The sequence below is a fragment of the Gilbertella persicaria genome, assembly GCF_025201335.1.
Source record: "Gilbertella persicaria strain CBS 190.32 chromosome Unknown B0P05scaffold_4, whole genome shotgun sequence".
NCBI lineage: Eukaryota > Fungi > Mucoromycota > Mucoromycetes > Mucorales > Choanephoraceae > Gilbertella > Gilbertella persicaria.
The window spans coordinates 342763-357482 of NW_026251965.1; the positions used below are offsets into that span (position 1 = coordinate 342763).

General features: G+C 35.9%; 7 protein-coding genes across 7 annotated transcripts; 3 read left to right on the forward strand and 4 right to left on the reverse strand.

Annotated features, from left to right (window-relative positions):
* Window positions 1–811: 811 nt before the first annotated feature.
* Window positions 812–3376, forward strand: B0P05DRAFT_622307 (uncharacterized protein; the record flags this gene model as incomplete). The annotated part of the gene is made up of 5 exons (XM_051583445.1): window positions 812–881; window positions 928–1002; window positions 1063–1108; window positions 1132–1933; window positions 1982–3376. The coding sequence occupies 5 exons, from the start codon at window positions 812–814 to the stop codon at window positions 3374–3376; spliced, it is 2388 nt and encodes a 795-aa protein (XP_051438728.1).
* A 521-nt stretch (window positions 3377–3897) lies between these two features.
* B0P05DRAFT_525581 (uncharacterized protein) lies at window positions 3898–4385 on the reverse strand. Its single transcript, XM_051576330.1, has one exon. It carries the CDS (start codon window positions 4312–4314, stop codon window positions 4021–4023), a length of 294 nt encoding a protein of 97 aa, XP_051438729.1. The 5' UTR covers window positions 4315–4385; the 3' UTR covers window positions 3898–4020.
* A 446-nt stretch (window positions 4386–4831) lies between these two features.
* Window positions 4832–5571, forward strand: B0P05DRAFT_222461 (uncharacterized protein). The gene has a single exon (XM_051573262.1). It carries the CDS (start codon window positions 4933–4935, stop codon window positions 5335–5337), a length of 405 nt encoding a protein of 134 aa, XP_051438730.1. The 5' UTR covers window positions 4832–4932; the 3' UTR covers window positions 5338–5571.
* A 254-nt stretch (window positions 5572–5825) lies between these two features.
* On the forward strand, window positions 5826–6969 carry B0P05DRAFT_525586 (RNase Rh precursor). Its single transcript, XM_051576331.1, has 7 exons — window positions 5826–5917; window positions 5968–6093; window positions 6149–6167; window positions 6211–6351; window positions 6397–6505; window positions 6551–6597; window positions 6643–6969. Exons 1-7 carry the CDS (start codon window positions 5845–5847, stop codon window positions 6857–6859), a joined length of 732 nt encoding a protein of 243 aa, XP_051438731.1. The 5' UTR covers window positions 5826–5844; the 3' UTR covers window positions 6860–6969.
* On the reverse strand, window positions 6878–7574 carry B0P05DRAFT_462435 (transcription initiation factor IID, 31kD subunit-domain-containing protein; the record flags this gene model as incomplete). The annotated part of the gene is made up of 4 exons (XM_051574118.1): window positions 6878–7018; window positions 7066–7191; window positions 7238–7374; window positions 7439–7574. The coding sequence occupies 4 exons, from the start codon at window positions 7572–7574 to the stop codon at window positions 6878–6880; spliced, it is 540 nt and encodes a 179-aa protein (XP_051438732.1).
* Window positions 7575–7859: 285 nt separating this feature from the next.
* Window positions 7860–9824, reverse strand: B0P05DRAFT_583535 (LIM-domain binding protein-domain-containing protein; the record flags this gene model as incomplete). Its single annotated transcript, XM_051582251.1, has 7 exons — window positions 7860–7889; window positions 7938–8333; window positions 8386–8469; window positions 8517–8788; window positions 8833–8941; window positions 9001–9070; window positions 9133–9824. 7 exons carry the CDS (start codon window positions 9822–9824, stop codon window positions 7860–7862), a joined length of 1653 nt encoding a protein of 550 aa, XP_051438733.1.
* Window positions 9825–10496: 672 nt separating this feature from the next.
* On the reverse strand, window positions 10497–13346 carry B0P05DRAFT_593834 (uncharacterized protein). The gene is made up of 8 exons (XM_051583058.1): window positions 13040–13346; window positions 12869–12948; window positions 12705–12827; window positions 12496–12654; window positions 12356–12443; window positions 12181–12308; window positions 11621–12121; window positions 10497–11599 (listed from the first exon to the last, which is right to left on the reverse strand). Exons 1-8 carry the CDS (start codon window positions 13311–13313, stop codon window positions 10604–10606), a joined length of 2349 nt encoding a protein of 782 aa, XP_051438734.1. The 5' UTR covers window positions 13314–13346; the 3' UTR covers window positions 10497–10603.
* Window positions 13347–14720: the final 1374 nt, after the last annotated feature.

Genomic DNA, 14720 nt, shown 5'->3' on the forward strand with positions numbered 1-14720 from the left:
TAGGCATCTTAGTCATCTTGAGAGCTGTTGTGGCCTGCTATTGATGTCATAGTCCAAACGTATATATTCGCATAATATGCTTCTTGTGTTACATGTGGCGTTAACATCTCGGTTCTAATTGTGGATGCTCAAGATAACTATTTCGTTTTTTGATGGTTTTTTTTAAATTACTGAAACAAAATGCTTATACAGTATATTTTCAAGAGCTTTTTTGTAGCAAACAACAAGTGAAGAATGGTTGACATATAGTTCAGTGCTATACATGCAGTGTCATATACACTTGCAATACAGGATTTTAGTCTGATTCGACATGTCAACGCTGTTAAGAATATTTATGATATTTTTATTTCTGCTGTCCAAAAAAAAAATAACGCTCTCGTGCCTATCCTAATGGGCATTATAAAAAACCTCTTTATACAACCGTACGTGTACATTCAGTTATTACTGACTTGTTCAGAAAACAGTTGATTCTATATACATATTTCCTAATTTAAGACAACTTTATTGAATTGTTAGTAATACATCATCGATTTGGGATATTCAAAAGATAACACATACTTAAGAGTGTGCTTTATATGTGATGTTGTGACCTTACATAAGTTATAAAAAGTTTTTTCGAGAGAAAAGAATGTATATTTAACATGTCACGTCAAAGCTCATATTTACTATATTCTGATTTGGTGGCAATGAATAAAATAACCAAAAAATCCATTTTTTTTTCATTTCTTTCAATTATATACTATATAGTGTAATAGCTTTCTTCTAGCCAATACTATCTATTATATTCCAAATACGTAAAAAATTGAAAAAAATGATGAAAAGAAGTGGAAAACAGTCTGATAATGGTCGTGGAATCAATACTGATAAAGTCGAATATTATAGTAAATAGATGAAATCCCATTGACCACACTTTTTCTGATACAACAGAAGAAACCGAACAAGAAGTTACTGAAGATAATTCAGATGAAGATTTCCAACCGATTATGTATAGAAAAAGAACTAGTACGTCTTATTACATGACCTTTATGTACAGGTCTAATCTAACTTTTCATATACGTAAAGAAAACACGCCGTATAGTTCTGAAAATAAAAAGACTAAAATAATGTGGTCCATACCTCTTCTAATACAAGTGCTACTACTAGCTCAAGCTCCATAATAATCAACCCCAGCTCTTCAGCAGTCAAACCAAGCTCTTCAGCAGTCAAACCAAGTTCTTCAGTAGTTGAATCAAACTCTTTAGTTGCTGAATCAAGCTCCTCCAATTCAAATGTTGCCAATTCAAGCTCCCCAGTTTCTGAACAAATTAAACAAGTGATCACAATCAAAACGACTATTCAAAATATTTGGAATCAGGATCATGTACGACCTTTATACGATTTAGTCGACAATGTCAATATACTAGTTTTACATACTTATAGTTTCTCAAAATACATATTTTTGGAGGAGCTAAAGAATAGCATTGACTTCAGCTTGGCAGATTTTGTAACAAAGGAGTTTTTCGTAGAGGTGTTTCTGGCTCTGATCATTCGTCGTAATGTTCCTGGAAAGGTAAAAGATAGAACCGCTATCTATCGTGAATTGATATCTCGTCACAAATCATCGTATTTTGAAGATGCTCAATATACTCCGTTTGAGATAAAATACGCGCAACAGCTCGCATTGTACGAATGTACTAAAATTAATACGGCTTACCACAATAATATCAAGGCACATTTTGGTAACAGATTGCGTATGTTATTGAACATGCTTTCTAAAAAAGAAAAAAAGTTACTCAGTCTCGATCATCGTATGAAAGCTGTAAATGCCACGAAACAAGCTATAAAAGAAGCTCGCCGAAAAGAAGTATTTGAACTCCTTAACAGAATGAAATTCGCTGTATCAAAAAAAGAAATTCCTTCTTCGGACGTCCTGGATGAAAAAGCATTATCATCTGTAAGGGACTTACTATAAACTTACCCAAACAACTACAAATTCGAAAAGAATTCTATCTATTATGATGTTAAAGCTCACCCAGAAAAGCATTTCAATGCTTTCTACAAGATTGCTAAACTTCTGGAAACTGAAGCAGCTAAAACATTTAATTGTTTTCCAATCAAAACATCGTTTATACCATCCTACATTACTCTGGATTCCAAAATAGTTCATCATCACATACTGAAGCAGAAAACTTCCTTCAAGGCGGAACAAAAGTTTGAGATTTGGAGCAACGTCGTTAATTTAAACAAGAAATCATTCAAACCTCAAGGACTTAATAAATCTCTACGATTTCAGGGTACCATTGAAACTGATGGTATTTGTGCTTCGGTGTTAAAACAGAATATCACCACGGGTAAAAAGCAGCCAAGAATGAATAATAAGAAGACAGATACTATCGACGAGGAGTATGTCGAAAATATACTACCTGCTACACTGAAGGAAAACCAAGGCAAATACGTTTTAATTGACCCTGGAAGACGAGACCTTATGTTTTGCATGCAAGAGTCAAGTACGAAGGAGAAGCCCCAAATTCTAAAATATACAAAAATCACTAGAAATAAGCTGACTAGACATAACAAAATATTAAGCAAACAAAATACGCCAGAGTCAGTAAAAATCGCCCAACTCATTTTGTCTAAAACCGTATCTTCTTTAGTAGACATTACAAAATTTAGGGATTACATCAAAACCAGAGCCTCTGTCACACATGTATTAACGAGATATTATGGAAATGAAACAATGACGATCAATGAATCATATTTCCCTGGATCTGTCACGGAATTCTCAATACGACGAGGATGTTTATACTATGGAGATTTGTTTGTTATAAATTTTCGAGGATATTATCCGCAACCGAAAGACACTACTAGCACCACTACTGATTTGAATTTGTATGCGACTTATTTGGAAATCATGTTAAAACAAAAGCACATCGCACAGCGTCTGACTGCAACAACAAAAAACTCACTAAATGCACTGATTAGTAACATGTCCTTAAGTAATGAAGATAATGGGTTAAAACACAAAGCAAGCACACAATTAGAAAAGTTGCGACTGTTACCTTTCAGAAAGATAAAATTCAACAGCAAGCTCTATCACGATCAAAATGATGCCAATTTGGTTCAACGGCTAAAGCTAAAGTTTGGGAAAAACTCGATTTTAGTGATAGGTAATTGGTCTGCTCCGAATACGAAATTCCAGGAGCCCACAAGAAGTAAAGGCCCAATCAAAATGTTGAAGAAGGCAGGATTTACTGTTCTTTTAATCGACGAGTTTAAAACGTCCTCATATTGCCCTACTTGCGAAAGCGAACTGGAGACATTCAAGACTGTTGTCAACCCTCGCCCATACAAAAGAGCCGATGCACCAACTGTTGAATGTCACGGTTTATTAAGGTAGACGATAATAATAATTGTGGAATGGAGCTATTAATGACTATAACCACTGGATTATTAGATGTCAAAATCTTAAATGTCTTGATAACGGCGAAAAACAAAGAAGAAAACTCTGGAACCGGGACTTGGCCGCAGTGCTGAACTTTAAGAAGATAGTTGAAAGCTTACGAGAAACTGGTCGAAGACCAGCAATATTTTGCAGAAAAATATACCGAAACTATCCACCAAGGTTAACGCTTTGGTTATTTAATGCAGGTACCTACTTTTGAATTTAACATAACAATCGTTTTCCGTAACTAAATTTTCATTTGTCTAATTTCTTTTTTTACTTCGTCCAAAAAAGGTAAGCTAAACATCTGAAAAATAATTTTGATTCGTCCAAAAAAAATTTAACATCGTCTGAATTTGAAGTAGAAATACTGTAGCTAAGACAAGATTTGGAAAGATCTATTTGTTTGTGAGGATCATCTAAGTAGGTATTGAACGCTGCTTTCACATTCTCAGAACCATCAGAAACAAGCTGAGAGCCTAAACCAGAAGTGGTTAAAAAACTAGCTTTATAGGGTTGTTCAGCAGCAATTTGAACCCTTTGAGGTATATGAGAAGGAACTACTAATAAGAATAATTGTAAGCATAATCCGAGTATTACTATCGAATGCATTCCTGACGATTTTGCATATTAGGGTAGATAATAATGGTAGGCTCGACCCGTTTCAAGAGATGCATGTGCTTGCAAGATGTTTGGTTCCATTGAAAATCAGCACAAGAACAGCCTGTTATGACATCCTTCTCTACGGCAATCTTGTATTTTACCTCTTCTGTGGTAAAGGAGGCAACACTGTAGCATCTTGGTCTTTCTAATGCCACCATTAACGCCAAGGCATTATCGTTAATGGCTTCAGCATCCATTTCTCTTCTTCTTCTTCTTTCTTCAAGGCCCATTCTGCCCACATTCAAGAGCAATCTTGAAATGCTTTGTTAGTAGTCCTTTTGGATACAGTCTCTGGATGGAAATTCTGGCGCCTCTCTTTCTGTAGCAATCTATCCTCAATTAAAAATTTGGTGCTTTTAAGTAGAGAAAGATGTTGGAAATCTTTAAATTGACCAATTGCATGATTATACTGCTTTGAGAACTAAAAATCAATAAAATACCTTGATTTCCTTGCTTTTTTTTTTGCAAGTCTCTCTAGTCTGGCCATTGGCACTGCCTTTCACAGTGTCAGCCTTATTTACTTTTCTCAAGATCTATGGCAGACATAGTCCTTTGTATTTCTTGGTGACACGTCTTCTGTAAACCCATTTGACACCAAAAACTGCTTCAGAGTTTTCAGTCTCTTCCTTGCAGTTCTTGATGGTATAAATTACAGCGGTTATAGGCAATGGTTAGTACTTCTTCATAATAATACTATTGGATATTTTTTAATAAGATTGAATGATTTTTGAAATGGAATGTTTATTTAACGCGCTCTCGACAAATGCACTTTTGTTAACTATTTTAGAAATTCACTGAACAAAAGCCACAAACTTGGTCGATGTTACTTAAAGTGGGGCGATATAAGGATGTGCGAAATCAGGCTTGACGTCATCAAATCCAATGAAAGTGTTCCTTATATGGTGATGTTCCAAATGTGCCAGGCCATCATAAACAAAATAAATTTTTTTTATTTATTTTTTTTTCGACATCTTTCAACTCAAAACGATTCAACCTACTTACACTACTTGAATTCAATGTGGACTAAAGCGCGACACTTGAATCACTCACAAAAGCAACGTATTACCAACAATTTGTTTGTCGCCGTAGCTGTGGGTGCTGTCTTGACAGTAGCAGGTCCCACTTTACTCCCTTGTCCAGCTTATGACCAAAATGATCGATCCGCATTTCTAGAGCAAGAAGAGTCAACGCATACAAAAAAGAAAGTCGTTATTGTCAAGAAGAAGAGAAAAGATACCACACAACAAGTTTAAATTATATCCCCCCTTTTCTCTCCCCCTTTCTTTTTTGTAAATAGACCCTCTCTTTCTCACTCATAAAACTGCCCTTAAAAAAAATAAGCTTTTTTTTTTATGCATTTTGTGTTTAAGCATGACTTTGTTAAATAAAGTAATTTCACCCTTTATTAGTTACAATGGGACACTATTCATGTTTGACATAATAAAATAAGTAACACATATTTATTCAATGTCAATTGATAAGACCCTATCTAAAGACGACAACTATACAAATTGATGTTTTGATTCGATCTGAGTAACATTAACTTTGATCAACATGAGAAAAACACAGGTTGTTATTCGTGTATTCCATTTGCTCAAATGTGATTTCTTTGTTTTAGCATGCGTACATGGATTGTAGCACTGCATCAAGATAAGGACAAAGGTATTACCTTGTCAAATACACACATCTATATAAATATCCTTTGCATCCTAGGCACTTTTATATTATTATTATTAGTATTATCTTTTTTTTTTTTTACTATGAAGCTTTCCTTGTCTGTCCTTACTGCTTTTGGTCTTCTTGCTGGTGTTCGAGCAGCTGCTAGTTGTAGTGGTAAGTACATTTGATGGGTGATTTTCATGATAGACTTACACATAGGTTAGCCAATGCCTTGTCTTGTCATGTATCTGGTACTGTAGATGCCTGTTGTTCACCTACTTATGGTCTGGTTGTCCTTACCCAACAATGGGCTCCTGGATATGGTCCTTCTGATGAATTCACACTTCATGGTAAGTGCATAATCCATCTTTTTTTTTTTTTATTTCTAAACTTTTTTTACCTTAGGTTTATGGCCTGATACTTGGTAAATACATAGAGATAATACATGAAAAACTTATATGCAATAGTTCTGGTGCCTATGGTCCTTCCAGTGGCTGTGACTCAAGCAGAAGCTCAAGCGCCATTGCTAGTGTCATTCGCTCGAAGGACAGTGCTCTCTACAACCGTATGCTTACTTACTGGCCTAGTAACACGGGCGATAATAACAGGTAAGATGATGAAACTCATCTATGTTTACTTATCTTGTCTGTTAGGTTCTGGTCTCATGAATGGACTAAACATGGCACTTGTGTCAGTACACTTCGTCCTACTTGTTATGGTTCATCTTATGAGCAATACGACGATGTGGTTGACTACTTTAAAGTAATTATACATACCTATAGACATAAACTGACATTGATATGGTAGAAAGCACTTGATCTTCGTGACCAATATGATCTTTACGGTGCTCTCAAGTAAGAGTTATTTACACACTTACAGACGACTTATCAGTTTAATAGCTTGAACGGTGTTACTCCTGGTGGCTCTTACGATGCTGATACTATCCGTAGTGCTATCAAGAGTGCTTTTGGTGCTGAACCCAAACTAGACTGTATCAGTGGTAGTTTGTCTGAAGTAGGCCTTAACTTTTATGTTAGAGGCACAAGCAACTATGAAATCACAGATGTCTTGGACAACGGCAACTGTGAGGGTTTTATCGATTACCCTGAAAAATAATTATTTATTTACACTATATTAAAAATCATAATCATCGTCTTCCATGGCATCTCTTCCACGTTTCATTGGTTCTTGTTCTATTGTTGTTGTTGTTGTTGTTTCTTGTGTATCCATCATACTAGGATTTCTTTCTAAGCTAGGCTTAGGGGGCGGTGGTGCCTATAAACTACTTATTCATCATCATTATCATCATATCTTGAGCTTACATCAGGTACAATAGAGAAATTAATGCCTGTTAAACAATGTTTATCTGCTGGTAATCGAATACCGTATTTCTCTGGAATTAAAGGCAATGGTTGTTTGTTTTTTTCTTGAGCAAGTTCAAGCAAGAACTAGTATAGAGATAAGCATATAGACAAAAAGATCAAGTTGGCTTACTTCTTTAGGTGGTGGTGTTGTGAATGAATGGTTGACGCGTCCTTGAATAGCAAGTTGAATATCGTCCAAGTCAATTTCGTTTTTATTGGCATGTTCAGCATAGACAAGGGAGTCTTGAAATACGTCTGACGTATATCCTATAAAACAAGCTTTAGATTAGTCTTATGTTCATCGACATATGTTCTTTTTTTTTTTTTTTACTATGAGCAAATTCTAATAGTTGATGAACTACTTTTGGGTCATAATCCTCAACACCTAGTGATTGAAGAATAAGGGAAACAATACGTGCATCCCTTGGTTGAACAGGTTGTTTTTGTCCATTTGTTGTTGTCTTCATGATGAATAAAAAAAAAAAAAAAAAGAAAAAAAAATAGATTTTTAACAGTCGCTTGCTTTAGTTTCTTAATTTATTTTACTACATACAAGACTCTTTCTTCTTTAACAGAACCATTCATGAGTTTATACAAGAGAATATGTTATCAAGACAGGGATAGGTTGATATATACTTCTTTTTTTTTTTTTCCTTGAGATATATATAAAAAAAAAAAGCTGTACAAAAGATAAAAAAAAAATTATTTTCTTGGTGTTCCTGTTGCATTTCTTTTTCTTGCAACAGGTGATTTCACATCACTAGCAGTACTATTTCGTTTGCCTATCATAATAGAAATGAGAAAAATATTTGTATTGAACCATAACTTACGTGAGACTGGGCTTTGTGGAGTAAATTGAGAAGGGTATGGCTGCTGGTATGACAATGGATGACTTGGTGTGGGGGTCCTTGCATCTGTTGCTGATGGAATTGTATCTGTTGCTGTTGATGAAACTGGAAAGCGGCTTGCTGTTGTTGCCTCAGAGCAGCTTGTTGTTGTAAGGGCATAAAGGGTTGTTGAGGTCGACCTGTCTGTGTCTTGACAATAGGAGAATGTGCTGCCATCATGCCTACAATAGGTGTATCCATCTGTTGAGACTTGTCTTCATTTTCTGTCTTTATCGATTGTTTATCAAATGCAATAGCACCTAAACTTTCTTTAGGTGTAGATCCTGACACAAGTGAATGGAATATAACTTCACCTGCTCTAGGAGCAATATCAGACATCTACTACTTGTTTAGCAATATATATATACACATATAGTACTTGTGTATTTACCTGTAAAATATGATAGATACGAGAAGGAACACCCCATTGATTGATAGGTGATTCAGGTATAACAGATTGATGCGGTGGTATCTTCTTTTTGTGTTAGGAATAGGCTCTGTTCTTATGCTGGATCGAATCACAAACTCTTCTCTTTGTTCACATAAGAAATCCATATGGCCCATTTTCCACACTCCATCAGGCGTCATGACAAATTGAGCCCATAATGAACCTGTGGAAATGACCAGAGTGCCATTCTTGAACCTGTAGATAATACTTGCTCGAGGACATTCAACATGCATCACTCCCCCAGGTAAAATATACTCCATTGTTTTCTCCAAGGTGAGTTGAATCGATTTAATACCACACAGGTACTGAGTATGAAAGTACTGTGCTAAAAGGGGATGATTGATCTCTGTGACACTTGAGTAAAAACTTTCTTTGTCATTCATTTCTTACCAAAAGCTTTTTGTTCATTATCTACAGTATTTAATAATCCAAGCTTGTATACACTTGAACTTGTGAAAAAGGTATCTACAAAATTGTCCCAAAACGATCGATTTTCAGCCTAAGTAAAAGCCGTGGTTAGTTTCTCCGAAATCAAGAACACGCTAAAAAAAAATGTACCTCTTTCTCGCCTGGACTGAGTTGTTCAGCGAATTGAAGTAGACGAAGAACAGCTTGGCCACTTGATTGACTATCAGAGGTATATATCAGTTGATCATGTAACCTATTTTTTATTATTGTTATTATTATTACCTTGGTGCAGCAGCTATCATGGTTGAAGTATTGAGTTTAGAAGGCAGCATAGGCGCAGGAGAACCCTGTGAAGTCATGATAGGTGTAGATGAGTGCATGTTGACTGATCGAGGCGTTTGTTGTTGTAGTTGAGGTGTTCTTTGTGATGTATGAACAGGTGGTGGATGTGACTGTTGCTGTAGCAACTGTTGTTGTTGGTGATGTAACAATTGATGTTGCTGCAATTGTTGTTGCTGTTGTTGCTGCTGCTGCTGATGTTGTTGTTGCTGTTGTTGCTGTTGCTGTTGCTGTTGTTGCTGTTGCTGTTGCTGATGTTGTTGTTGCTGTTGTTGTTGCTGTTGTTGTTGCAATAATTGCTGTTGCTGCTGTTGTTGTTGGGCAATATGCATTTGCTGTTGTTGTTGCAAGTGCTGTTGTTGTTGAAGATATTGCAACTGCTGTTGTTTTTGTTGCTGCAATAAATGAGGCTGATGAAAAAGATGTTGTTGTTGTTGTTGTTGCTGGTGTTGAAGTTGTTGCAACTGTTGTTGCTTTTGAGCCATAAGTTGTTTTTGTCTAAATAAACTTTGGGCTTGGAGTTGTTGTTGTTGTATTTGTGCTTGAGCAAAGGCTTGAGCAGGACTTGCTGGCACTTGGTTATGTAGACCTGTTGGTTGTGGTGTACCAGCAGTAGAAGGAAGGGCAGTTGACATGTGTTCTTTTTTTTTTTTTAATAGGAAAAAGTGAGAAAGAAAGAAAAGAGAAAAAATCGAATAAATCGGCTTTTCTCCCCTCCCTTCACTCTTTTTGAACTCCTTCTTTTGTTCTTTATGGCGGTTATTTAAAAGTTTAAATGGGCGTCGTTTAGCGATCAAGGCTTATTTACAGTGTTGAAAGAGGAGTCCACCCCTTCCTCCTTCTTAAGATGGTTCCTTTAATTCAGGTTGTGCACTCATGCTATCCATGGCATTTTTAAAGAGTTTCGATAGATGATTCGAGTCAATGATAACAAGTATCATCCGGTATATCTGGTAACGAATCAAAATGCATTGGTAAAACAAGTCCTTTCTCCAATGACAATTCTTTTTTGTTGCGGTATAAAACTCGAGAAAAAAAAAGTTTAAATAGTCGTACAAAACTTGAAGCCATGATGCAACCAGCATCTCATTAATAACCAAGTAGTCATTGTTTACCAAGAGGCTAAGAAAATGAGTGAGGGAATGGTTCATCAGAACTCCTGGTTTTTTTTTCTTCATAAAGACATGTCAAAAGTGAATCCCGCTATAGAAACAAGGGAAAGCTAAATCAGCTTGAAAATGTCTGGTATACTTGACAACTGCTTTTAGGTTGGACAAGAAGGTCAGTTGTCTTGAACTACACAATGTCAAAGACCTGAACCGGAAAATTTATTTGAACAATTTGTCTATTATATATATATATATAATAAAATACACATCTGTACCTCATTCGCTTGAGACAAGACATTTCTGATTCATTTATTACCTAACCAACTTGTTGTAAATGTGTTGGATAGATCAGAACTTAAATCATAATCTGTAGAAGAATTGAGGCCTAACGTTGACCTTTTTCTTTTCACGACGTAGTCAAGTGCAGGTTGTGACTTTCTGGACGTACCAGCACTTTGTGAAGCTCTTAAAAGTATAGGGAAGGCTGGTTTGCCTGTAGGTGAAGAGGGTGCAAAATTGACAGTGGAACGACGTGGTTTCTTTTCATGACATCCTCCAATAGCCATTGCAGGAGACCGGTTAGACGCATGGCGGTCGAGAAGGTCACTCTTTTTGCGGCGAATCGTAATTGTGGTTGTGTTTGGCTTAGAAAGAGGATGAATAGGTCCTGAATGAATACTGATATCACTTGCATTGGCTGCAGCAAGAAAGCGTGCATGAAGAGAGTCTTGTGACTGAGATAATTGTACTTTTCGCTTGTCTAGTTCCTGATGACGACGACCAAATATGCTTGTAAACCAAGTAAATGGACTGGGGGACTTATCTCTCTGTTGTTGTTGTTGTTGTTGTTGTTGTTGTTTTCTCAGCAGTTCTTCTTCAAACCGAACGTCACTTTCTTCAATCTTTTTTACATACTCTACTTGGAGATCATTCATTGTGCTCCTCAGCTGCCCAATCTCCTTCAACATTTCCTGCACTAGTCCCATGATAGGAAAAAACTCGATCATAGAGATATCTTGTATCCATCGCTCTTGTTTTACAACAGACTTGTCTTCAATCCACGAGAACTGAGATTTGAGACTATCGATGTCTGTCACAATGTTTTCGATGATTGAATTACTCATACTGCTCAATTCAAATATATCAAATGCTCGCCTTAGGCGTCTATTTAATGCTCGAATATCGGTCTGTTGTAATCGCTGCAACACAATAGTGACTTGGTGATACAGTTGACGAAACGGCGAACTTGAGTCAATAACTTTAGTGGACGAGGACGAAGAAGAAGGCGAGATGGCTAAATCCTATAGGGTAGGTTATCATACAATGATGCTTTGAAGAAGTTTACTTGCCTCGTCAGTAAAGGATTTTTTTGTATTGAGTTTTCCTTTTTCAGCCATAATTTTGTTCTTCATGTAGTAATGATAATGATGGTGAATGACAGGATTGTTTTTCAATGCTTCGTTTGGTTGCACAGTTTCATCTTTTTTTTTAGATCTTTTGGACTCTGTTCGTCTTAGTCGCGGCACTGTTTCTTCATTTGACTGTGGTGCTGAAGTACTCAGATAGGCAGCATCGTCCTTGTTGTTTATATGATTAAAGAGAGTCTTTTTCAACTGTCCGTCTTCTTCGTCCATCTCTTCTTGGTCTTGTCGGTGTAAATCACTGCGACACTCCATTAATAAGTCACTGCAGTCAAGTAAATCTGTTTTCAATTTATTGTTCGCTGATGCTAATTCTTTTATAAGCTCGATAAGGTGATTTTGATTGCTATTGGTTATCTGCAAATCAGCTGCAGCATTAGGCGAGAGTAAAGCATATGTAAGCTGCAAATCAACGGACATATTCAAGAGTTAATTGTCGATAGACATCATCCTCTGCTTACCTTCAATACGTCTTTTCGCAGCTTTTCATTTGATTCTCTAAGCCAAACTAAATCTATCTGATGATCGTCTGCCATTCCCATTGCTTTCTGATCCGTCTTGAGTTTCTCAAAAGACGCACACATGGACTCTATGCTATGTTAGAGCATGCGTTTCTCTCATCATATGTATGATTACCGTATTTCGCTTTCAATTTCTTGTGTTTGTTTTCCAATGTGAGTTCTGCTTTTCTCGAGACAGCCAATTCTTGCTTCAAGTCTTCCAACTACAGGCACTGAATTTAATTTATACGAAATTGGATTTGTTTGTTTATTTACTTTTGTCCTTAAAGTCTCTTCCCTGACATCTGCTTGTCTTGCCATCAATTTAAACACTCGTAGTTTTTCAATTTCGCCTATTTTTGACTTTAATTCTGATCCGAGCTGTAAACATCGACTGTTGCTTTGATCTAAATCAGCTGTTGTTTCTTCCAATGACTATAAAGAAATATGGTTTAAGATTCAAGCATGTCAAAATGTACACTTACTTTTTGTGTTCGTTGACATTCCCAAATCAACTTGGTTTTCTCTTCTAGGTATTCTTGTTTCAAGTATTCTGATTCTGTTAATGATTGTTCTAGTTCGCGTATTTTGTCTTGTAATGATTCCACCTAGTGTATTGAATATACTATGGAAATGTGTGTCATTATACCTTTTGTTCAAGTTCATGCTTGATTTCATTTGACTCAGTAACGTACTGTTCATGCTTTTGTAACAAGCTTTGTCCAATCACTATAGATCATGATGTAATTTTTTTTTGTTAGTATTCAGGAGTGGTATAGGTTTGAAAGGAGAAAATGCAAAAAGGAGGGAAGAGAATTACCAGCAGCTAAACGAGCGTCACTTTCTAGTTTCCGCATTGTGCTTGAAATTGTCTCAAAATATTCGCAATCATTGTGCCCACAACATCGACACATATCGAGCGACAAAGAAGGTGATTCTGGTGGTATGCTCCTTGAAAGCCAGTCCTGAAGTGATTCCTCGATGGAAGGTAAGAACAAAGGTGCTGTGTCGGTATTGACTGTGGTTGATAATGAAGGAACTATGCTTGCCCTATTGTTGTTTGAGCGGTAACGGGGTCTTTGCCTGGTAGACATAAGAAAGTAAGAAAAAATATCAGAAAAAAAAAAAAAAAAAAAAAAAAGAGAGAGAGAGAGAGAGAGAGAAAACAACATTTCAAAATACAAAATGCTATGTACACGCATAGATGAATGTGCATCTTACACAGATACACAAAAAGAAAGATACAGTGCCTTTTGTAAACAATGTGGCACTTTTTAGCCAATCATCGGCTCTCAAATACGAATTGTATTTTGCATAAATTTAACGTGAGCTATGCTTCAAAGTACATATATAAACATAAACTTTCTAACAGAGAGAATTGGAACAAAGCAATTTTATTACTAAAATGACTACATATAAAAATAAAAACATCATTTTTACTTGTTTCTCGGTTAGGAACATATCAAACTGTTTTGTGATTTGATTTCTCAGGCAAATGATAGTTTGCAACTGATTTTTGTAGACTAGAAGATGTGCATCTAAAGAAAGCTTAATTTATACTATAATAAAAGTCTAAGACGATATTCATATATTTCTATTTGAAAAGTTTCTTTCGTGATACTTTCGTTTGAGGCATGTCCTTTACAATAAGTACAACTTTTTTCTTTTCCACTTCTTTAAACACCGGCAGCCATTTCTTGATCCGGATAGTTTCGAGATGCTGAGAAGTCTTAAAGGTTCCTTTATCATGTTAAGAAACATTTTGTGAATAGGAAATACACCATTCACTCCAGTGTTTATATCAAAAAGAGGTAATTTCTATATAAGCATATGGACTTTGTGAGTGTAGCTGTAGCTATCCTTTTGTAGAGGAATGAAAAATTATGTCTCAAATTATTTCATCAGTTGATCATAATGAAACTAGTAATTTATCAAATTTATGTAAATGATTTATTTGTATCAAGAAAGAACAGCATGGACTAAATTGAGTAAGAGGTTGCATAATGCAAAGCCTGTTGAAACACTTGTTACAGCTATATTTTCAAACACAACATGTTTATGCAGAAATGGCCTCTTTTTTTCTGGAGTGGGCAGAGTGCTTCAGAGTTTAATTTTTATTTCTAACATCGTAAACTGTAGGCTCATACTGCTCTTAAATTTTGGTCTCCTGGACGATTTTTTTTCTTTTAAAAAAAGGAAATGAGTTGTTCGAGGAAAAGCGGAAGAAAACCCAATGTCTATTGGATTCATGCGTAATAGGCCTTTTAAATAAGAAAGTTTAATCCATCAAGCTGCCCGCCATGTGGGGTTTAAATTAAAAACGATTGGTTTATCATTTTGTGAAATTTTAAGCCCCACCTCCCTTCCCTTTAGCTTTATGCGTCTTTAAATAGTCATTTTCCTAAATTGTATTTAGCATAAAAAGGATTGCGTTATGGTAACATTAGTTCATTTCTTTTCCCTCTTAATTTTTTCTTTGTATATATGCATTCGAAATTTAT